The 24,489-nt window shown below is 39.7% G+C and overlaps 1 protein-coding gene across 1 annotated transcript in view; it reads left to right on the top strand.

Annotated features, from left to right (window-relative positions):
• Positions 1-21,160, top strand: part of LOC108787210 (interleukin-13 receptor subunit alpha-2-like) — a 29,175-nt gene extending 8,015 nt beyond the window's left edge. Inside the window, exons 2-9 of the mRNA XM_018556701.1 lie at positions 1,982-2,109; positions 4,997-5,145; positions 6,671-6,824; positions 11,046-11,160; positions 13,079-13,263; positions 16,299-16,444; positions 19,560-19,707; positions 21,078-21,160. Coding sequence (XP_018412203.1) covers positions 1,986-2,109; positions 4,997-5,145; positions 6,671-6,824; positions 11,046-11,160; positions 13,079-13,263; positions 16,299-16,444; positions 19,560-19,707; positions 21,078-21,160 — 1,104 coding nt within the window. The 5' untranslated portion in view covers positions 1,982-1,985. The remainder of the gene's footprint in view (positions 1-1,981; positions 2,110-4,996; positions 5,146-6,670; positions 6,825-11,045; positions 11,161-13,078; positions 13,264-16,298; positions 16,445-19,559; positions 19,708-21,077) is intronic.
• Positions 21,161-24,489: the final 3,329 nt, after the last annotated feature.

Here is a 24,489-nt window from a genome sequence, read left to right as displayed (position 1 = left end):
AAACAGCCTATTTGTCTTTATGTTGATATATGTGTCGTGCTTATAGTAAATCTCACATGCATGGATATTGATCCCAAGTGATAGCCACAACAATTTGAGAAATTTCACTAAAATATAAGCATCCAAATATTATGACTCATATAAACATTCATGCAGTGTAAAAAGGTGTTCAATATCAATGTGAAAATACACACTGGTGTAAAAGAATGCCCAACATTGTAAAGTCTATAGAAACATAAGTGCAAAAAAAATTGAAACATCCAATCTTGAAATTGTGTAGAACTGTAGACCAAATCCTATTTCACTCCCAGGAATTGCACCTCTGTGTACCCCCTCAGAGTGAGATGCTCACCTTAAAATTTGACCCAGAGATAGGTCTTCAAACACTTTTAAGATCCACACAGTGAATATTCTCATCTATCTTTGGTGGAGTCTTCTTCCTTCTCCACGAGGGTTAAACTTCTCCCTTCCCTCCAAGGGTTAAACAGCTGTTTCCCACAGCGGATGTTAAATAGAAGTGAACACAACCATAGCGTGAACCTGTTTGAAAACCATACAAGACTTTATTAAAAACTGCTCACATAAAGATTAAAAAAGTGCCTTATACTCCAAATGTCCTCCATCTTGCTGTCATATATGCCGAATATGCAATTACCTTGTCCCAGCAGAAAGAAGCTGAGAGACAAGCATATCAAATGCTGCACACTCAATGTCCTGATCTCCACCTGCTGACTCCGCCCTACGCGTTTTGGCACTACCGGACTTCGTTTGGATCCTACTTGTCTTTAGTAAATCAACCTCACTGACTCCCTAGTGGGGACATAGATAACATATTACGCTACAGACTGCAATGCCCACAACAACAAATCTAACAGTATTAAAGCTCTGAAAAAGGGTGAGCCCCAATCCCCTGAAATGTGTTGGCTGTGTTTTATACCATCCACTAATAAAATGATCATTGTTCTCCAAGTGGCTGGGCTTTCCAAGACCTTCTATTCCTGCACGGTGCTCCTCAACTACATCCACCGCAATAAAAAACACAGAAGACCGAACAGAAGTTCTAACCCCTCCCCACTCTATCTATATTAAAAACAAAAGTGTTTGAACTTTTGTTTTTAGATAGAAGAGTGGAGAGGCTGATATGTAATGTAAAGCTTGTAGCATGGAGGAGAAATAGGACATTTTGAATGAAGGCCAATGAAGAACAAAGTGGTTTAAAAAAGAGGATTGAAAGAACAAATAGACACTTTTAGTCTTTCTGTTCATCCCAGAATCCTGACAGTTGTTTTTTTGGCAAGAGGAGGTGATGATTAAAACAAATATTTTAGGCCTGTTAAGAATTCTGGGGAAAGTCAATAACTTGCTTAACATTGATTGATGAATAAGATATTAAAGTGATATAAAATTGGGCAGGCCGTCTTCAATCACTGTGTATGCTGGAGTTTGTTATTATGAGCAATTAATCCATTGCCTGCAGTCATTTCTTTGTACTTTACTGACATAACATGAATAACCTTCAACAGCATTTAACTAGAACAATCTAAATATTGTTGTTACTATGTACTTTGTCAAAGTGGCATTGCTATTATTATTATCCTTTATATATAAATCACTCACATATTAAGTGAATAAGACAGGGGTGAGTTACAAATTTCAGAAAGAACAAGTACAAAATATGACATAAGAGGAAAAAAGGGTGGGACCCAGACTTGGACAAAAAAAAACAAAAACATGTTTTGGCTTTAGTTGCACTGCACTAGTTTTGCAATGGTTTATAGCAGATGGCGGAAACCTAGGAAATCAGTGCAGAATCTTACCACTATTCCTAAGAAGTTGAGGTGGTCATTCAGTGGTATCTACCTAAAACTGAAATATATCTTGAACATTTAATATGAATTTGCCAAATGGATTGGAAATTAAATATCTGTGTACAATTTACCTCCAATTAATTCTCTAATAAATATTGTGCTGATGTTTGAAGGGACATGTGGAATCAAAACTGCAGAACTGGACATAACATGGTCAGAAGTATAATCTTTCAATGCTTATCTGGCATTATGGTATACCTCATAGTAAATGCAAAATGGGCAACAACATCAGTGATGAATGGCAAGTATTACATTGATTTATAATTTTAAACCTTCTTTCTTCCTACCCTTCACCCCTGCTTCCTAAAGTGTACCTATAGGCAAATGTTAACGTATGTAAATCAAGAACCATTTTCAGTTATGGATGTAAGTGTTCAAACCCCTGTCAAGTTTTCATTGCTGTGTCTGCATCTTTTCCAAAGACATTCACTGTGTCCTGGGGGGAGTGGAATCTCTCAATGTTGATAGCTGTTCAGGTAACAACTGTCTAAGAGAGGATTTTCCTTTGCTTTGGAGAGATTTCCTCTTACTTCCTTTTTTGCCTCTCAGAATTATTACTCTTTTGTTCCATAAAGATCAGTCGCAGATTTTTATAGCATCTTTTGAAGTATGCGGTTACACACCTCTCGTTGCATCTAAAAAGCTATGTTGACCTTAAACGACCCTTTCTGAAGCCAAAGTCTAGCTTTTTGTTGGAAAGTCTTATTTTATTCTTTATTTATCCATCCTAGCAAGACTCATACACTTTTTCAAATTTTTTTTATGTATGACCCAATAACATAGGATAACATTTGCAAATACATTCACGACAAATGACACTTTGACCTACTGAGGATAGCAGTTAAAGGAAAGTGAAAGTTCACCCTAGAATTGCTCAATGAACATTAAACAGCCATATAACACGTTTCCTTTTTTTTTTTCAGCAAGCAGCACTGGAAAACAAATAGCTATTATCAGTCTTTTTACCATTAAGTTGAAGATAAAACATGTCAATGATCCATTGTGAACTGCTTTGTGTTAAAGTGGAAGTAAATGCAAATTTTCTTTTTCACAGGTGTAGTAATCTTTATATCTAATCAGCGTGCCTCACCTTTTACATTATTACACAGCAGCCTCGAAGCTAAAACAGTATACAGTTGTAGGCACTAAAAATTGGCCATGATCTAGATAATGTTCAGTTCCAGTGGGCAGGGGCATCAGAATAAAATGTATGTTCCTCTGACAATTCTATTGCTCCAACAGCTTCACGTGTTTACTGGAGCTGGAAATATTTTTGTCACTATCATTGCACTGTTTAGCATGATCATATAGGTTTTAAAATATACTCCTGAATCTGTCCAATATTCTACAAATCATTCAATTTATTATTCTGATTGCCCGTTTTTCTACATTATGTGATGCACTGCAGATCAAACATCTGCATGGAAATATTCATTAGAATCAAAAAGTGTTCCAATGGCAATTCTCTCCTCATTTAATCATCTTAATTGGTCATAAGTAACTCTGCCAACTACAAAAAGTAATTTAAAATTCTGTACCTTTAAAGAATCATAGGAATACTTGTCTCTCCTGCTACCCACACTGCCAAATGCCAGTCTGATATTGAGTAATCCCTGGCTGAAGTTTCTTCCAGGACAGATCCTTTCAGGAGTGTCGATATCCTGGTTTTCCAGCAGTCCTCCGTGGTTCCTAATGCTTACTTTCCATGATTACTTTATCCGGTAGTGGGTGGAAGTAAGTAAGAGATCAACACTTCCAATAGTATCAGTCTCAGAAAAAACTTTAGCAGGATATTAATCTGCCTTAAAGTGGTGTTAGATGCATGGGCAGCAGAAAAAGTGGGTATTCCTCTGCTTCTAGCAAATAAATACAACAAACGGCTAGAGCGCACTCACTGCTGGGTAAAAACCTTTATAGGCTATAAAAACGTGTGCAAAGGGGTACAGTGTGCAGGCTCTGACAAAAACAGGGAGAGGAACCCTGTGAATACACAAATAAAATCACACAATGAAAAAGCGCCACTACTGTAGAGAAAACACTCACGTTACTGTTGTCAGCATATCGCATGTGAGCTGGTCTTACGATGCCGGGAGAATATGCAGAAGAACAGTCTGAGAGCTGTCAGGGGTGATTGTTTGAACAACGCGGTCTCAGCTGGCCAGACTGAGCCGCGGCTACACGAGTATCAGGCGATGTCAGTGCCGGACCCCAGGAGTCTGTGCGAGCGGTATCTCGAGGATGTCAAAAACGAGGGGGATGAAAGAGATGGACAAGGATAGTGTCCAATGATGGCGGCTACGCGTTTCGAGGCTCTGCCTCTTTGTCAAGCCTAAGTGAGAAGTGCAGTAGAAATGGCGGGATATCTTGCCAGTATTTAAATCTGACAGCTGGGAGGAGTCAACCGTTGTTCAAAATAAATGTAATTGGTGGAGGAGTCGGGTCTAAGAGGACACTCCCACTTAGGGGCTGTGCTTAGGAGAATAGGCATAGATCGAGCCGAGCAAGCCTATCATAAAACATGGTGGGAGGGGAGATGAAGGGATGAGGAAAAAGTCCGCAAGGACGGCATATCGATGGCATTGTCATCTAGGGGTGTCACCTCACAGCCTAGATTGTCATGTATATGTGTGTGCCTACGATAGATAAAGACTGGATATCTGGGGCATAAAAATTCATATGGCTATGTATTCAACCAAAACGAGGTGAAATAGTAGGTAATGATAGATAAATAAGAAATGTGTGTATCGTAAGGGAAATCGTTAGTAAAGGATAAGGGTCTGTTGGGACTATACTTAGGAAGACTTTTCATTATATGGTGGACCCATCCATAGGGGCAAAAACATGCATATGTACATACATACACACATGTATGTTAACTTACACACCTATCTACACGCGTACATATGTACATACGCTTGTCACCCCATGTCTTCCCACCGGTAAGTGTCTATAGGTCTGTCCATGAGCTTCTAGTTTTGAAGAACATTTTGTAAGCAACAGAGTCATTTTAAACTAAGATATAAAAAAGAAAGAAAATTATGATTTATCATGCATACATAGCATTAAACTTAAAATAATTATTGAACAACCAGTATTACAAATTGTTCATCCTCTGACTGCTCTTTTAGTTCACCCGCCTTCCAACGTTAGAGTAGATGATCTTGGATATTTGGGAATAATGAACATTACATGGGAGCCTCCAGTTTCACTAAATAGCAGTCATTGTACAGCACGATATGAGTTACAACACTACGATGCTAACGAACAACGTTGGAAGGTAAGATAACATTTAATAAATATGGTTGTAAACTTATACTTTTTTAGCCAATGGTCATTGCCAAAATTGAGTTAATTAATCTGCACAGAACCTGATCCTAGATTGGCACACAACCTGCAGCAAAAAAAAAAGCAGGCACATAGAAAAGCCTTGCAGAGTGAACTAATTGTGAAAGCAGCATGTAACAGAAAAACCCGTCTCAATTTAAGTTATAGTTTTACATGTCGTCTACTACTTGCATAGATAGCCAACCCAAAACTGATATTTTAGTATTTGATAGATGCTGCACATTTAAACTAATTGATGGTTTCTTATGTCCTAGAGACTGTGTTAGTTACATTTCTATATTTTAATTAATGGGTGTGCTCACTAGTTGTGGTCAAAATTAGGGATTTCGCTGAGTGACATACCTAACATATCTGGCAAAAGGGGTAGATCACTTTTTAGTACCTTTTCTCCCCCGTACCTCAACAGTATTTTCTGTCTTAATCAATTAAACATCATGCATGCTGTGGGTGGGAGCAGAATTGGCTGGGGGAGGGCAGACAGCAGCAGCTGTAAGTACAGCTGCAACTTTATGCAGAGAGACCGAACTTAGCATGTCAACCATCAAATCATGCATAGTTGTCAACATTTGGAATTGTTAGCAGGGGCACCTTGAAAGGACTGAGAAGAAAATGTGGTGCACATAGCACATTGCCCCATGGCCAATAAAGTGGGCGTCACTTCACAGTGTATGGTTTGTAGTGTGGGAGTAGACAAAGCCTCATTAGTGTCTGCAATAGTAACTCCCTGGGGGTGATTTACTAACCTAAACACACGCACACACCAGGTGCGTGTGATTTACACACAGCAAAACATATTTATCAACCAAAAAGTATCTAAAAGCCTATTTCCACTAATGCCATATATGGAAAAATCATGCACATGATGCATATATAATGCTGCTTCACAGTTTAGACAAAAATGGTTAGCTCATGCATTTACATTCCTGCATTCATCAACGCAAGCAACATAACATAGAGCTAATTTACACAACATCACCTTGGAATTCATGCTTGGCTTTGCACAACACACCTGCTGGGTGTGTACACACTACAAAGGTGTTTAGATTCCACCCATAGATCATGCTGGGAGGGAACACACTACAGAGGTGTATACATGTTCGTGGTGTGTTTATAACACGGTATCGGTGTAAGTAGTTGCAATAATCCCCCATGCATTGGTGGTTATTGGTAGTAATATTAAACCCCCCCAGACTGCACAATCAAAGCAGCTACCGTAATTGGCTGTATCCTAATCCACCATAGTGCTGTTTGTACTATGTGAGAAAACAATTTCAGCTATCTGATATATCACGTTGCATGAAATATTGATTACGTTCTTTGCATGGTGGTTACAAGATTTTTTTTGCAAATTAACAATAGATTACCCACAATCATTTTTAAATCAGAAAATATTGTCTGAAAGGTTAGAATATTTCCTAATTTTTCATGTCTCGTTTGTCTCTTATTCCTTTTCAAAGTCAGTTAGGACAAAGCAACAAACGTACAGTGCTGCATTTAATTTGGGGAAGGATATTGTTATAAAAATTCGAACTTACTTGAAAGGAGCATGTACAGATGATAAGGAAGTTTGGAGCAAGTGGATACAAATAAATGAATCCATTCCTATGCAAGGTGATTTAAAATGGCTTTTTACCATGATTAATATTAATTGTTATTTAATATGAGAGGTTACAAATGATAACACATTACAGCAACCTGTGTTTCACATTTGTGTATAGTATTATTGTTACAGATTTGTTTTTACCTTTTATTTGGTAAAGAGGGTATATGTTAATAAACTAATTTCACTTTTTTTTTAAGAATGCAGACACAACTGAATAAGTCAGAGTTGGCAAACACACCTCCCTCTGTTTATTTCATGTGACTCTATCAGGGTTATTCACAAAAGGGTGAAGAGTTTGGAGAAGGCAGGAGACATGAACAATCTAGGCCAAAATAGCTGATTTGGAATAATTCTCCAATTCAGCTCACTTTCCAATTCGGCTATGTTGTCCTAGATTGCTCACTTCTCGTGCCTTCTCCAAACTCTTCTCCCTTTTGTGAATAACCCTGCATAAGTGACAGTCATTACTGAGTGCACAACTTGCAGCTACTACTGAGCTGTTTTATTAGAAAACACAAACACATTGACACAGAACGATGGAAGTAACTTTTATTAAATGTTTATTTTTTTTAAAATAAGAATTTATACAATTAATTTTAAAAAATGCAAATGATGAAGTTACACATTTGTAAACATAAGCAAATCATTATATTTTCTCTTTGACAATTAACAGCTTTATTCAATGAAAAGTATTAAATTCTGATTGACTACAGTTTAAAATAAATACTTTTTTAATGTATGACAAAATCGAAATGAGAATTTAAAAAAGATCACATTAAATTCAACTTAAAAGACCTTTGTCATAAAAGATCTTGTATTCTGTATTCTGATCAGAGCTGTGTCATCCACAAGGCAACCTAGGCAGCAGCCTTCGGCCTGGTGGATGTCTAGGAGGGGCAACTACAACCTTCATCATTATCATGGAGTAAATAAGGGGATAGTGCAATTGTTGAAAGCTGTGCACCTGCCTGTTACTTTACAAAGGAAATATGTATTTTAGGCAGTTGGTGTCTGATAGGACTATGTCAGTACAGACAATTAAATGGTAAGGCCTCTCTGTGCCTACTGCAATTATTTTCAATGGCAGTTAAAGGGAATAGGGGCAAAAGCTGCTACATTGCCTAAGGGCCCATTCTGCCTTAATGTGTCTGTGATTCTTATAACTGCATGTGCAGGGCAGCCATCAGGGGGGTACGACCGATACTCATGTAAGGGGCCCGGGCAGCCTGGGGGACCCACCCGGGTCCCTTACATGACTATCGGCCGAGAGCAAAGGGCAAGGAGGCGGAGGCCTGGCCTTAGCAGCGTAGGGGCCCAGCATTGCCGCTCCAGCGGCTTTGAGACAAGCAAGGGCCCCATCAGCGACGCTGCTCGTCTGATGTCAGACTGGCCGGAAGTGACATCACGTCACTTCTGGCTGGTCCGGCGGCAGACGAGGCCATGTGTGCAGGTAAGAGGAGCTACGAAGGAAGGAAAGGACTGAGGGGAGGGATGCAGCCCTGACCAGCCCACCTGAGATCCCTTCAGAGCCCACCATAGACAGTCTCAGATGGGCTGTGCAGCATCTATGGTGGGCTCTGCAGGGTCACTCTCAGGTGGGTCCTACGTCCAGCGCGTCACTAAGCCCTGCGTCCAGCGGCGCGGTGGGGGCCCAGCCTAAAGCCCTGTAAGGGGCCCCAAAATTTCGGATGGCTGCCCTGTGCATGTGGTCAATACTAATAAGGAATGTTTAGTATGTTCATACTATTCCCACCAGTGACATGAATGGGACAACCTATAATTCTAGGGTACTTAAGCAATTGCACATCAGTTAGAAACAAAATACGATGCTGTTAGTCTAATAGTTTGTCCCAACCCATAGCACTGACTGGATAGCTTGTTCTGTATAAACAACATAAAGTTATCCAAATGCAATATGTTCCCTGATAGTGAGCCCTTAAAATGTATTCTGCAATGAATTGCTTGTAATAACTAACCTTTATTGCACCTTCCTACCTGGCTGATCCTTTTCTTGCAAAAAATACTTCTTGGTTTGTCCTGAGTCTAAACTAAAGTATCTAAAGCAGTGGTCACTATCTAGAGGTCAGACACAACCCCTGCCTAGTCACAGGTAGAACTCTCCAATCAGCAGGGGGTGAAGCTTAGCAGGGGGAGTGTCAGAAAACTATGGGGATAGACCACTTCTTCCACACAGAGATCAAGGGGTTGATTTACTAACCTTATAAACACACCACGAACATGTATACACCTCTGTAGTGTGTTCCCTCCCAGCATGATCTATGGGTGGAATCTAAACACCTTTGTAGTGTGTACACACCCAGCAGGTGTGTTGTGCAAAGCCAATCATGACTTGCAAGGTGATGTTGTGTAAATTAGCTCTACATTGTGTTGCTTGCGTTGATGAATGCAGGAATGTAAATGCATGAGCTAACCATTTTTGTCTAAACTGTGAAGCAGCATTATATATGCATCATGTGCATGATTTTCCCATATATGGCATTAGTGGAAATATGCTTTTAGAGACTTTTTGGTTGATAAATATGTTTTGCTGTGTGAAAATCACACGCACCTGGTGCGTGCGTGTGTTTAGGTTAGTAAATCACCCCCCAAGTGTCTATTTCTGCATCATGCTGAAATTAGACTTTAAGGAAAATGGTTACAGATGGGTGGACATGCGATTTGATGGGGATCATCAAATCGCATGTCCAGTGACGCCGCTGAATATAGGAATTTTAAATGTTACTACAAGATAATATAAGCCTTTTCTGTAAATGTGGAGGTAATATACTAAGTGATTATACAGTAATTAGGTAGGGGAAATATGTAGGGGAAAGAGACAGTGTACTCTGGATAAAGTGAGATTAAGTTAAACATAAGCTTTTGCTAGGTAAATGATTCCCTCTGGTGGTCAGAAGTAGCACTGTGCCATTTTATAAAGGAATTCAATTCAGGAGTAATATGTGAAAAAAGGCTGCAGAAACAATGATACAGTTATTGCGAACATATGCAAACAAGTTTTCAGATAAGCAGGTTAATTTGCTTGGTCCAAAGTTGCTTTTGTATAGCGCATCATAAAAGTTTGAATTAGCAACATTAGCAACTTGTGTTTGTCTTGGTTTTACCTTGTAAAATTCGACATTTGAATTAGTATATTTTTAGCCAAAACATTTTTTGTTTTTAATTGAACAGGAAACATTTAGAACCCCTGTTCAGTTTTTATTGTTGTTTGTGCCCCCTCCTGTGTAGTTTCACCCTCTCTACGTGTCCTGGTGACCATTGTCTCCGAGACAGACAGTGATAGGAAATCCAAAAATTTCCAGTTGTCACCAGAACAAGAGGTGAGGGGAAATCTTCCAATAGAAACAGCTGTTTTGGAGACAGCTGTCCAAGAGGGTAATGCCAATTACATTGTAGAGATTTCCTCTCACTTCCTGTTGTGTCTTTGGTACAGAAAGTTGAAGGACACAAACTGCAATTATAAACTGGCATGGGTTTTAACCTGTCCCTTCCCAGTCCAGAATAAAAAAACCAAAGGTTTGTCTATGCATTCGCTTGAATTACATTTATTTATGGAACACATGATATTTGTTTGGCTTCATTATTAGTTCTGCATTATTTTTTTTTTACAGTTGCAGACTAAAGTATAAAGCTTAGAAAAACTGGTCAGTTCAACTGACAGTCTCTTTACTGCTCAACTACAACCAAAAAAAACCTACAACCCCTTGCCACTGTTCCTTCAAGTGGGCAGTGATGCCAAAGGCCGATAGGAGGGGGCTCCTAATTATGTGATCATTGTGATTGGTTCTGCATTAATGATTTAAATTGGAGCCCATCCTACTGGTTCCCGATCGTTGATAGTTGATTGTGACCTGTTGGTGACTACTCAATAACAATTCTCGTGGAGCTAATAGAGCACACCTGCAGCTCAACACAGTGACTCTTTTTAGTGTTAAGGCCCAACTCTGTGCTTCCGATAGCCACTCTAAAGATTTTGTAGTGCTTTGTCCTGCCCCTGTGATCCCACTTACCATGTGATATGCTATCATAAGGACCAAAAGTAAGGATAAATCCTGCACTGGAGTCACAACTAGCAATTATACAGATGTTCTAACCATCACCCAATATACCCAAAACTAGAAAAATGTGTTGTCTAAAATTTGGTTCATATTTAAGTATGCATGCATACCTAAAACCATGCAAATTGTGAGTCCTCTTGTTAACCTTTGCAGGAGATCCTGAATCAAGTGTTCAAGACTTTTACTGCATCTATTACAAGTTTGAAACGTTAAGATGTGAGTGGAAAGCAGGAAAAGTCAGTAACAGCAATTATAAATTACAATACTGGTATGTATTCTACATCACAGAACTCCACCTAAATTGCTTTATGCAACTCTGCACTTATTATAATTTGGGGTTTAAAGTGTATATCAAGCCAAACGTTTTAACGTTTTTTTTTTGGATAGAGTAGGGAAGGGTTTACATTATTTTTAAGTTATTGGCTGCATTCATCCTGCCGGAAAGATTTCCTTTCTTGGAGTCAAAACAGAAATTCAGAATAAATTTCCCCCAAATTTCCATCTGAAAAGAGTTGTCACAGGAACAGGTGTCCCCACTGGACGATTTCCCCTCACCTTTTTCTTTGGTGACAACTATAACATTTTGGAATTTCCCTTATGTTCTGCCTTGGTGCCAATGACAAATAGAGGAATAAATCCCCCCAATGGGGACTCAGGCAGCAATTAAAACTTCCTATAAGAATACAACACAACAAGAAATAACAAGTGTCAAATAGAACCCCACTACTTTATTTAAAGCTCACTTGTTTATTAATAACCTTCTACAAAGAGTAGATACCAGACACATAATGTTAAACATATAACATAATTATATGAATGAATTGTTTAGGTATTTTTTGGTAATTTAGTAATCCATAGCCCAGGATGCTGTTAATAACACATCTCCATAGAGAGAAGTAATTGCATGCTCTTTTGGGAAAGCCATTTCATATTGTCAAACACGTCAAAGAACGCATGCATGTCTGAGCAGTGACCTTGATTCCTGGGTGCTGACTCTCTATACCAGCCTTTATACGTCAGAGTCCAAGAAGATTATTCTGAAATGTTTGATTTTTCTATGTAGAACTTTGCTTTTAACATATATAGACAATATATCGAAGGACTAGTAAGCTGCAATATATTCAATTTTTGTTCTTAAGTTTAAAAATGCTTAAAATTAGGACCCATATATGTTATTTATTGCACTTAATATTGCTAGCTTCTAGTGACATTTTGCCAGCCTTTGGTGTCAGCAATATACAACCACTTCCTGCTATCATTAAATGTATAATGTTTGCTTTGAGGACAGAACACATAAAAAGGTCAGATTTCCAGTGTTATGAAAGACTCTACAATCCACACAGGGTGCTTGGTGCACTTATGTTTCAGGTTTTTTTTTATAGACAATGCATAATTTATGTTTATAGTCAAAAAGCTATGAAATATTGCATATCAATATTTTGTACATAGTAATGAGCTCTGATTCAGACCGATCCTGATCATTTCTAGCATGTACAATCTGCCAGTGCTCTAGAGTACTGAAGAGGAAATGCCGACTGCCCAGCATGGAGTATCAGTTAGAGAGACACAATTCGTAAGTGTGCAGCTATTGGTTGTGTAGGACATTATACACACTCTTGCTGGCACACAAGTTAAAAGGTAACTTTTGGCCAACCTTTTCTGGCCATAGTTCTCTTAAGGCTCACAGGTTATTTCCCGCTATATGCTAAGAGCGCAGAGCCATGCCACAGCTGGGACGGATCCCGACAATACTGTTGAGATCCACCCCCCTGGCTGTTTGACAGATGGCTCTGCCTCTCTAGAGGTAGAGCCAGCTGTGCCCACCCCATCCCCCATCTGTTCCTCCAATCAATGCTGGAGGATCGAGAGGGGGAATCACTGTGGGGAGCTGTGACTGACAGTCACCGCTTTCTGCAGGGAGAGAATCGTGAAGTCAGCAATCGGCGGTATGTGTTAGTTGACTTCCCGATCAATAGAGCCGACCTGGGACAGCTTTAGTGTCATAGGTCAGCTTGAATTATGGGGAGGAGAGTTTCACTCACCCCATAATCCTCCTTTAATTAATTAATACATATTAAGTAATCTTATAGTCAAATTATAGTCTTCTCAAAACCTATAGAAATCAAGTCAGCTTGATCCAAAAAATATGTGTTGCATTGATGGATGTTCTTTCTTTATTTTGAAAGGCAAGAGGGGATGGCTGAGAAAAATACCTGTGATCACTACTTGAAAACCAAAGGAATAAACACTGGATGCATATTTGGAAGACAGGAGCTTCAGCTATTCTCCAACTTGTTTATTTGTGTCACAGGAATTCCTGGCATGGATCCAATTAGACCTTCATACTTTATGTTTCAGCTTCAAAATATAGGTGAGCCATCAGAAAATCCTGCTTGTTTCAAAGTGAAATAATGCTATGCAGTGCTATAAAAGGCATAATGACCAATTAAAAAAAAGCCTTTCTTAAATTTGACATGCCCTAACCAATTTTATATAGATTATTCCCAGTTTTAATGAGGCCTACCCTGTCTAAGATACAGAAATTAGGATATTTTTGTAATTTGCATAGGTTACATTACTGTTCTTAATACCTACTGTATAATAAAATGAAAGGACTCTCTAAATGTCATGTGACTATCTAGTAGCAAATATACAGTATATGGTTACAAGGGATGAACAGATTCCTTTTCACAAACCTGATTTGGCAGCAAAATTATTGATTTTACCATCTGCAAAATCCTCAGTTTCTCTAATTGAGCTGCATTGTTTAAATCTGCTTAAAAAATGTGGGTTCCACCTCCAACCACATAAAGGAACTCTAGGATGGATTCCAACGATAGTTATGTTACCTCATATATAAAACAACTTCATTGTGCTTTAGTAAAGACTATTACTATGTACTCTTGAGAGATAACACCTTACCTTCCCCCCCCCCTTTTTGTCCTTCGCCTTTGCTTTACTCATACTACAGCCCACCTCAAGTCAATAATCCTACAGTTTTTTTGTACTGATTTCACAGGAATCCCTACTGGAGTAGTGTCAACTAATGGCTTTTGACCTAGGGTTTCTGGTTACGCAATGAGAAAACAATTACCAGCGGTTAGAGGTCTTAGATGCACTTGCATTTCACTATATTTTAATTTTATCATTATAAATATAATAATGGTGCAGGCTCTATAATAATTGCTCTGTACTTGTAATACTCATCTGCTCTCTTGCTGTAATCAACCAAGGTTCGGTAACCTGTATGATGATGACAAAGGCATGTTTTTTCCCCTGTCTTCCTTTGTTTACTATGGAGTCTATTCACTAAGCTGCCGAAGGATCTAGCCATAGCTTCGGCTGATGCTTCGGCTAGCTTTGGCCCCAGGACCCCTTTGGTTCAGTAGAACCGAAGGGCTGCTGTACGGGCTATTCACTATAGCCCGTACAGCTCCCGAAGTTGGCCGAGCGGCTCAGCCGAGTTGAAAGCTGAAGCTGGTCAATCGAAAGCCTCCTTCTGACAGCTGGGCGGAGTCAGCCATCATCTCACGGCTGGCTCTGGCCACTTGCAGAGAGATCAGCGTCCCTGGTTACCAGGTAATCAGGGACGCCATCTGTCATTACACACTGAGAACACGGCGGGGCCGCTATGATATCACACTGGCCTCTCCGGGTTCTCAGTGGGTAATGACAGATGGCGTCCCTGGTTACCTGGTAACCAGGGACGCTATCTGTCATTACTCTCCCAAACGCTCTGGGAGTTAGGGGGACCAGCAGTTCCCCATCAGGTCCCCTTCTGGTGATTGACAGCAGCTTAGAGGGTGGGTGCAATAGCTAGTTTGCTATTGGCTATTGCAAAGTGAAATAGCCAATAGGAATCTAGCTATGCATTTCTAAGGTGTTTTTTTTTCTGACGGCAGCAGAACCGCCCAGCCAATAGAAAAAAGTTGGGTGGAGCCAGCTGTCACTGCTAGCTCCACCCAATTGTTTTCTATGTTATTTTTTCTACTATTTTAACTGTTTTCTATTCTGCTCGGTACCACAGAGGTACAGGGCAGAATAGCCTAGCCGAATGCCGCTCGGCCGACCCGAAGCCAGCCGCAGCAAGCCGATACGGCTGATTTTCGTCTGTGTATGGCTAAAATCAGCCGTACAAGCCTGAAGTGAATAGCTGAACAGCGTTCGGCTCACTTCACTTCGGGTCGGTTATTTACTCGGCTGCCTACGGCAGCTTTGTGAATAGACCCCTATGTATTTATTTTTGGAAAAAGAATACAAAATTCTAAGTTGAAAAAGAAAAAAATGTATACACTTTTTATTTTTTTTACTTAGAGCCCATTCGCACTATAGTGGTGACCTGTGTTTTTCTGCACATGGAAAACAACACAGGCTCGATAGGCACTGTGCTGTGGAAAATGTAGCTTCACTCATCCATAGTGATTACTTTTCTCTGCCGTTTGTCCCCTGATTTTATGGTGTCAACCCTATAATCATATCTTGAATGGATCACTAGCTGCATATCTACTGATAGAACCTTGTTGCAGACATGGTATTTTCCCAGAAAAAAAGGACACCTTTGACATCTAAATTGAGAATACATACTGCAGCTTTCTGTGGGAAGCCTTGAACAAATGATGGTTTATCAAAACCTTCAAGTGTACATTTTTAGCACTTTTCCTTTAACAATCTGTATTAAAATGATGACCACTGTATTTAATTTGCATTTACAGTAAACTGTAACACCACTTTTGTTGAGACAATAAAATCCCCTCAAGGTGATTAATGTACATTGCAAGGATTTTATCAAACTTTGTTGCAGATACTCATCTTTTTCTGTTCTGAAGTCATAGCTGTTTTTTTTACCATTTTCATTCCAAACTCATTAATTCTAACCACCTGGTGACGCTTTCTATGTTCTAATGAGGAACGTTGTAGTGTCTACATCCCTTTAGACGTACTTAACCCTTAGGGAGAATCTCACCAAAAAGGACATTTCTATTGAAGGGGATGCCTAAAATTGTATTTATATCTTAGTGCTGGCTTCTTGAAAAATATGTGAGCCAATCACCCAAGCATGAAATAACATTTCTGGGGGCATTTAATACACCAACAGTGTACAGAACATCCCTAGATTGCCATATTGAATTGGACCTTTTAAACAGTTTTAGAAAATTACAGTGGCTTCAGATTGAAATGTAAAAGTTAATTTTTAATAACATTCAATAATAAAATGACTTGTGTAGCATTTTTTTCTGCTGTGTTATTTTTTTTCAACAAAAGTAGAGGTTTCCTGCAGTTATTTTTCCCAAAAATTGCTGTGTCTGTTTTTCTAAGCTCAGATATCCATTGGTATAGCTCATTTTTAGAGTTATAGTAAATGTAGTGTAGAATGTAAACAAATTCAGATTCTTATTTATGTAACAGGTAAACCTGGTGCTCCAGAAGATGTAAATATCAGCAAAAGCCAGGGTGATGAATTCATTTTGGATTGGTGGCCACCCAGTGGCAAAATTCCTGCACACTGTTTAGAATATGAGATTCAGTATAAAGACCAAACAGATACTTGGAAGGTTTGTATTCTATACCTTTTTGTTTTTTTATTGTTTTTACAAAATTTTAAAGGCATTAAAAGATTGCAGAAACATCTGCATCGAAAAATACATGATTCACAGTGTTTGTTTTTATAATTTATATGGTTCAGGAGAAAAGCTTGATATATCACAGATTAAGTGGATTGTCATGAACAACATTAGCACTAAAGATTATGATTCCTCCAAGGGGGAGTGACCCAGATCTTTGACGCGTTTCTCTATATGCTTTTTCAAGAAGGAAAGGAGGTACTCTGCAAATCATACAAACATTTAATAAACATCTAATTCATACATTTAGACATATAATGTAAAGGGGGATTTGTGTGCCGACACATTCCCCTAATTCATTTTTCCATAAATACCTGATTTTTAGATGCATAAACCAAGAGAGACATACATTTGGACAACACCAGACACATGCACCATGTGTGTGTCATTCGACAAACACAAGAACTAGCAATGTATGAGTTGAACAGTTCTTCGACTCGAACATTAAGCCCATCTCTAACTCTCAAGATCCTTCTACTTTTTATTCCATGGTTTATCACAACTTTGTTAGGAATGTTTTGTCCTGTAATATTAAAGTGACATTAAAGGCTAAATTCCCCCCCCCCCCCCCCCCCAATACTAGTGTAAAGACTTACCTTAAATCATGCCTTACCTTAATCTGATCATCTTCTTCTTTGGTGTAGTTTTCAGCTGTCTCCCATCCAGCGCTGACTTTTCTGTCCTCCTCTTCTCTGATGTCCCACGGAGTCTGTGCACGCTGCTCCATAGATTTACCTTGTGTCTCTCCCGGCCGAACATCTGAAGTGCGCATGCGCCCGCCCCAAGATCCTTTGAGGCCGCCTGAGACTCTTCAGATGTTCGGATGGGAGTGCGTGGCGAAGACACAGGTAAGTTTAAATCTGTTTGAAAAGGTTTTTTTTTAAAAAGTTTTTGCTTCTATCTACTGCTTGCTAGCAGTAGATAGAGGCAAAAAATGCTGGGGGTTTAATAACCATTTAAACTTTAAAAAAGTCAAAACTTTTTTTAGTTTTGGATACATTAGGTATTTGTTGAAGCTCCTTTCATTTTTCTGTATGTGTACTGTTATATATTCCATTACTTTTTGCCCCAGACATTTGTCAGTTGTACAAATTTTCCTCTCACCTCTTGGTCCGGTGATAACTGTAACATTTTGGATTCCCTGTCTCTTTTTTCTACCTTTAACAATTGGCACTGTGACAAATAGAGAGGGTGAACATCCATAGTGGCAACACACAGTAATAAAGCTTTTTCAGTACAATTAACTGGTCTAGAACTAGTTCCTGAGGGAATCTATTCCATATTTTCTACAACTCTTACATATCCATTCCTTAAAGTGGTACTAAACTCTTAGCTGTGTTTTAGCTTAATTCACTGCTAGTAAACAGTGTAGCATGCCCCCAATATATGTGAATACAATAGAGTAGGCAAGCAATTACAATACTCACCTCCTCTCTGCTCTCAGCTTTCCCAAACATCCGGGTATAGCAGCATGTGTATGGGGAGCAGAGGAGCATGCACAGTTGAGGTTACAGGAGGTGGGAGGAGGAGAGTCTTACAGTGTCAGACAATGCTAGGCAATAGATGCATGCCAGGTACTTTCAGGAAGCAGGGGGTGTTACCTCTGCTCGGGGACCACGGGCACGGGTTCCCCTTCAGCTCGGTAGAACACCGGGTGCCCGGGGTGTGCATGCGCGAGTCGCAGGCTGCGCGCGCATCCCCGGGAGAGCGTGCATAGCGTTCCTGCGTCATCGGGCTATCAGGTGTGAGCCTTGCTGGGGGAGGTTCCCAGTACACACCTTCCATCTTCCTCGCCTGCCATTGGTTCCCGGTGAGGGAAGCCTCCTGGTTGCCTCGGTGACCAGGGGGTGATCCTACTTCCCCTGGCTATAAAAACCTGGCCTGAGATCTGGCTTATTGCTGAGTTATTCCACCTTCTGGTGAACACCTAGCCTCCCTGCTGATCCTCCTATTGCCTGTTGCCCCTTCGTATCCTTCCCGATTGCTGACCCTTGGACTGTCTTCCGCCTTAGAACCTTCGCTGCCTGCCTCGACCCGGATTGGACATTGACTACCCCTCTTGGATTATCCCTAAACTTGTACCGCATTTCCAGACTGTCAGCTGCTTACTGCCAGTGGGTTCCACGTCTCACTACTAGCTCCCTGGGACGTCTGACAGGTACACACACGCAGGGGTGTGTCCGTGGGACCGTGTAAGAAGAAGGAGGCAACAGGGAATAGGACAGTGACACCAGGGCTGCAGGGATGGCTTGAAATGGCTGAAAGCAAGAAGATGTACAGTACACTTCAAGAAGCATCACATAAGGTGTAAAGTCTTTACACCAGCATTAGGTAGAAAAAAAATATGGCTTTACTGCCACTTATCAAGGGAGAATGAATTCAGTTAAGCTAATCTTTCCTTATAGATGAGCTATTGCGTCTTATCAGTTTAATTTTCTTTCGCTGCACTCTCTCCAGTTCCACAACATCCTTTTTGTGAACTGATGCCCAAGACTGAAATGCATATTCCAGATGAGTTTTTACTAATGCTCTGTACAGGGGCAGATTATGCCTCTCCCTCTTTCTGTAGTCTATATCTCATTTAATACAAGTAAGTATTCTGCTTGCTTTACAAACTTCTGCTTGGCATTGCATGTTATCATTAAGTGTCTGGTCTACCTGAACTCCCAGATCCTTTTCAAGTATTGACTTGCCCAGTGGTACTCCCCGTAAAGTGAAGGATGCTGCATGCTATTGGATCTTGTCCCAGCACTGGAAATACAGACCTCAGATGCCGGTGTTATCTCTGTTGCACTACTCACTTTGTCTGCATTTAAAGGATGTATAAGTTATTTCATTATTTAATTAGGGAACACATGAGTGATCATCCTCCAGCACTTTTTATTGCACTGACTCAGAAACGTATCTTTAACGGGTCTGTCAGTTGTAATATCAAATCTGATGGGTTATTAGGGGTAATTACTAGCTGCAAATATTAATTGATCCTTACTGTGGCTCTCTGAATTTGACATGCTTTCATTTAAAAATGCTTCTTCTCCATTTCTAGACAATTGCAGAACACAGGGAGACAACTCATAGCTTTAACATATCTACTCCATCGCCCAGATTCTGTGTCCGTATCCATGGCAAAACAACTAAATACTGTACAGATGATGGATATTGGAGTGACTGGAGCACAGAAAGCTGTTGGGAAGGTAATGTATAAACCACAATTGAAATGCTTAGTCGGAAACAAATGGTGTCAACCAAGTAAATTAAATATATACAACAAGAATATCATAAATATTGTCTCCCCATTGGAGAGATTTCTCCTTACCTCTGTCTGTAACCCATGAAATAGAAAGGAAGTCAGGAGAAACATTTTAAATAGGATATAAAAGAAAATTGTAGATTAGCACACTTCATGTAGTATATATACTGTACCTCCTGAAAGCTTGGAAGCTGTAATGACAATTACAAATGTCGCACCAGTTAGCAGAGCAATACAAAGTGTTGCATGTCATCAGCACAATTGATTAGTTGCTATTGGAAGTATTTATTGTAGCCACATAACAGAAAGGTATCACAGGGCCTCAAGAGGACCTCTTCATCAAGGAAGCAGTGACCACTGCTGTCTTTATAAAGAGGTCCTCCTGAGGCCCGAAAATATCACATATTTCTATTATATAGTCCAATGGTAATAATGCCACTGTGCTGTTGATGTAACTCACTTTATATTCCAAATTGGGACACAAAACTGAAAACATTTTGACAGGTGCTCTAACCATTTTCTGCTCTATGCATCACTAAAAATGTTTGCTGAAATTGGGCTTTCAAACATGTTCTCTCTTGTTTGATATTTAAAGTCATTTTTATGACATGTCAACTAAGTAATGTAAACAGTGCTAGATCAGAAAATGTTAGTGTGGGGAAATGTCTGCTGGCTCAAACCATTAAATATAACTATCAGGAATTTAGTCAAAGTACATTATATTACACATAGTAGTGTGAAACTTCACACCAGATGTTCTCTTTAATAACCCATGTGGTAGACTAACCTGAAAGTGTTTTCCTATGTATCCTGGACAACAAGTTTTGCATTAAAATAACGTGTAGCTCCATTGTAAAGAATTATTCATTTATGTTTTCTCTTTTGTCTGCAACAAATGCAATAGCTTCCAATTCTCTCTTATTTGGAGGGATTGTCCCTCTTTTGAAACCAAATGCCTCTGCCCATCATTCCTACTCAGCTGTCCCTCATTGGTCCAATATCTACTATTTACCAACCAAAAGTGTTGGACAATAGACACCGGTTCCAACGTATGAATGATTGCATCTCTCACAAGTCAGTATAAAAGAAAAGTAGGGCTGAAAGAAAGAACTCTTGGGTTTAACCAATAATTTTCTTTGTCCAAAGAAGTGGAGGTGTAGAAGGGGTGTGACCTACATAAGTCATGCTAAAGTGTGTTCATTGTTCTCATTTCAAAAAGTTGAGATGTATGAAGTACCTGATGGCAGTTTGAATTCTGTTTATTATTCTGCAATAGATTGCAGAAAGTTTCAATCCAATGCTCTTTTTTCGCAGTCGGCAAGTCTTCTGATCATTCATCTTCCCCTTACTCTTCTTTTTTATTGCACAAACTAGGCATCTCATATGAAGGTGTCTGAAATTGCCCCACAGCAACCAATACAATTGACATTTTAAGATCCCACCCGCTATTTTGCGAAGCAGGTTTAATCTGCTTTGTTGTGCAAACCACACAGTTCATAATTCAGATACTTTCAATACATTTTATTGCCCTCATTAATAAGTCTGAACACATTTGACAGTTACAAAAGCAAGCACCTCTTTTATAGTCCACCTCCAGCCAAAATGTGTTCTTTGGTCGTGGACAGAGTAGGGAAAGATCAGGTTTCATAGCTATTTCTGTTTAGTCACCATGACAGTAAGTGACCAAAAACTCTATCTCCATCAAGGGCAAGGATAGTAAAAAAAAAATTTTTTTTAGAAAGTAGAGTAGAGAAAGGCTAGCAGATCCCACATGTTATTATTGCTTGGTTCCCACTGGGGAGATCTCCTTGACTTCCTGCTTAGTTGCCTAGAGAGAAAGTGAGGGGTAATTTCTCTGACAGTGACACGGGTAAGAAAAACCTGCTAGTGGTTCTAACCCATTGACTCTGGAAACTACAGTATTTAGATTCATGGTTTAATTTTCTCCCCCTAAACAAACCAGCCCTGTGGAGATACCTTATTTTTTATCCTTCTATGCTCATACTGTTGTTATATTTTTTTTCGATGTAAAAATATGAACATATTTTAAAAATATTTGTGGAATATCAACTTTTGCTCTGATAAATGCAAAATACAATATTTTTCTGTGTTTTTAGAGTTGTCACCAATACCTGAAATGCATAAGATGAAGTGGGTCTACTGCATTGGTGTTACAGCAGCAGTTCTGTTTGGTTTATTTTTGATTGCAGTGCTGTATGTAGTCAGAAAGAAAAGGTAAGTGTCCACATATAAAATGTAATAATATATTTGTTACTGTTGCAATAAAATGGTATTTCTCCAGTTCAAAGTAGATATAAACCCTAACTGGATGAAATTTAGTTTACTTAGTTGCTTAAATAACCGGGAACATTTCTAGCTCTGCAGGTAAAGATCACACTGCTGCAGATAGTTTCATAGTAATTAACATACAATGTTGTTGATAACATGAAAGGTAAGGTCTGTATGAGGGGGTATGACCACCTAGGAGCCTTCGGCATTGCAAACACTAAATACTGTGTATGTAAGGCATGTGTAATAATAATAATAATTATTATTATTATTATACAAGTTTACCCAGCACTGTACAAAATAAAACTTACAGATATAATACAGTTCAATTCAAGAGAGTTAGGAGGGCCCTGTCCATGGGAGCTTACAATCTAAAAGGGAGGGGCAAGTGGCACAAAAGGTATTAACTGTGTTGGGATAAGTTGCTTCAGAAAGTAAAGTTTAATTTGCTAGGTAGAGGCGAGATAGGCTTCCCTGAAGAGACAAGTTTTCATCGCCTAAAGGCAGACAGAGAAGGAGATGGCCAGACATGTTGGGATAGGGAGTTCCAGAAGATGGGAGAAGGTCAGGAGACTCTGTCACAGTTCACACTCCTGGGGTGTCACAGTCCTGGTCACCCCAATACCCAAAAAACCCTCAATGGACCCTACCGATCTCAACAATCTCAGACCAATCTCCTTACTCCCATTCACCTCCAAACTCCTAAATACGCCCTTCCTCACCAAAGAAACCGAGAAATTACTCATCCACTCACTTGTTATCTCTCGTCTTGACTATTACAACTCCCTCCTCATTGGCCTTCCACTACACAGGCTATCCCCTCTTCAGTCCATCATGAATACAGCTGCCAAACTAATTCACCTAAGCAACCGTTTAGTGTCTGCAACCCCCATCTGTCAATCCCTCCACTGGCCTCCACTGGCCCAAAGGATAAAATTCAAAATATTAACAATCACTTACAAAGCCATCCACAACTCTGCCCCAGCTATATTTCAAACCTTGTCTCAAAGTATCACCCTAACCGTCCGCTCTGCTCATCCCAAGACCTCCTGCTTTCCATCTCCCATGTCTACTCCACCCGTGCTCGTCTCCAGGACTTCTGTCCATCTGTCTCCCACCTTGACTGCCTTTAGGCGTCCCCTAAAGACTCATCTCTTCAGGGAAGCCTATCCCACCTCAACCTAACCGATCAACCATCACGTTCTCAAACAACTAATCCCCACACAGCTACCTCCTCATGTATCTCTTCCCCCTCCCTTTTAGATTGTAAGCCCTCACAGGTAGGGCCCTCCTTACCATCTTGTTTTGAATTGTATTGTAATTGTAATGTCTTCCCTATATTGTAAAGTGCTGCTCAAACTGTTGGCGCTATATAAATCCTGTATAATATTAATAATAACAATTATTATTTAGTTAATACCTGTCAATTAATGACCACTACATAGGGAGACTTACTTAAATCAAACAACAGGACATGGTTGTATATCGGGAGATGCATCTTCATAAAGCCTGAATATTGTTATTTGGAATGGCTTGTTTACACAACAGTCCATTTGATGGATGGAACGGCTGATTTCTATTTAATGCATTTCTTTATTCAAAGTGAGGCAATGTTGAGAAAAGTTATGTGAAATTCATGTTCAACAACTTTATTTAACTAGAAAAAAATAGCATTTTTGGGATCACATGTAGCTAACAGAATTTCATTAGATTATTGTGGCCCTGTTCATTTTCCTCAATATCATGTGGAGTAACCCATTGTGAAATGGACTCTTGCTTCATATGTCATAGAGTATGGCAACAAATACTAACAGTAATTAGGGATGAGCTTCGCGTTCGAGTCGAACCTATGTTCGACTCGAACATAGCATGTTCGAGCGTTCGCCGAACACCGAACATTATGGGATGTCCGCGGTCTGTTCGACCGCGGCACATCCCACAATGCACTGCGCCGTCCGAAGCGGCAATTGGCTACAGTCCTGCACCTGCACCTGCACCTGACCGCATGCCCAATCATGTCTCACAGCTAAGTCCCTGCAGCACACTATATAAGGCTGCTGACACCGCGGTAATCAGTTTCCTCAGTACCATATGGAAGAAGTTTAGTACTAGATGGAATATGTAAAACACTTGCAGTCTCCTCGGTGAAAAGGTAAATCTATAATATATAACGCAGCTCTGTCTCTAAGCAACTGTTTCAAGTTGAAATGACACAGCAGTATAGATGAGAGAATAAGGCTATTACTTCAGTATACATACTGTATAAATGAAAGCTCATAATGTCCAAAGTGGCTCCATTCCAGCATGAATGTATCACACAGACGCAGTCCAGACCAGATGATGCCAAGCGACCGGTTTCATTGGTCTAACCCGACAGCCTCAGAGGTGACAAGATCCCCTATAAAAACACACAATTTTTCCAGCACACGTACCAGCT

The sequence above is a fragment of the Nanorana parkeri genome, unplaced genomic scaffold (genome assembly GCF_000935625.1).
Source record: "Nanorana parkeri isolate BGI_ZX_2015 unplaced genomic scaffold, ASM93562v1 scaffold248, whole genome shotgun sequence".
Classification (NCBI taxonomy): Eukaryota; Metazoa; Chordata; class Amphibia; order Anura; family Dicroglossidae; genus Nanorana; species Nanorana parkeri.
This window is presented reverse-complemented; position numbering and strand designations above follow the sequence as displayed.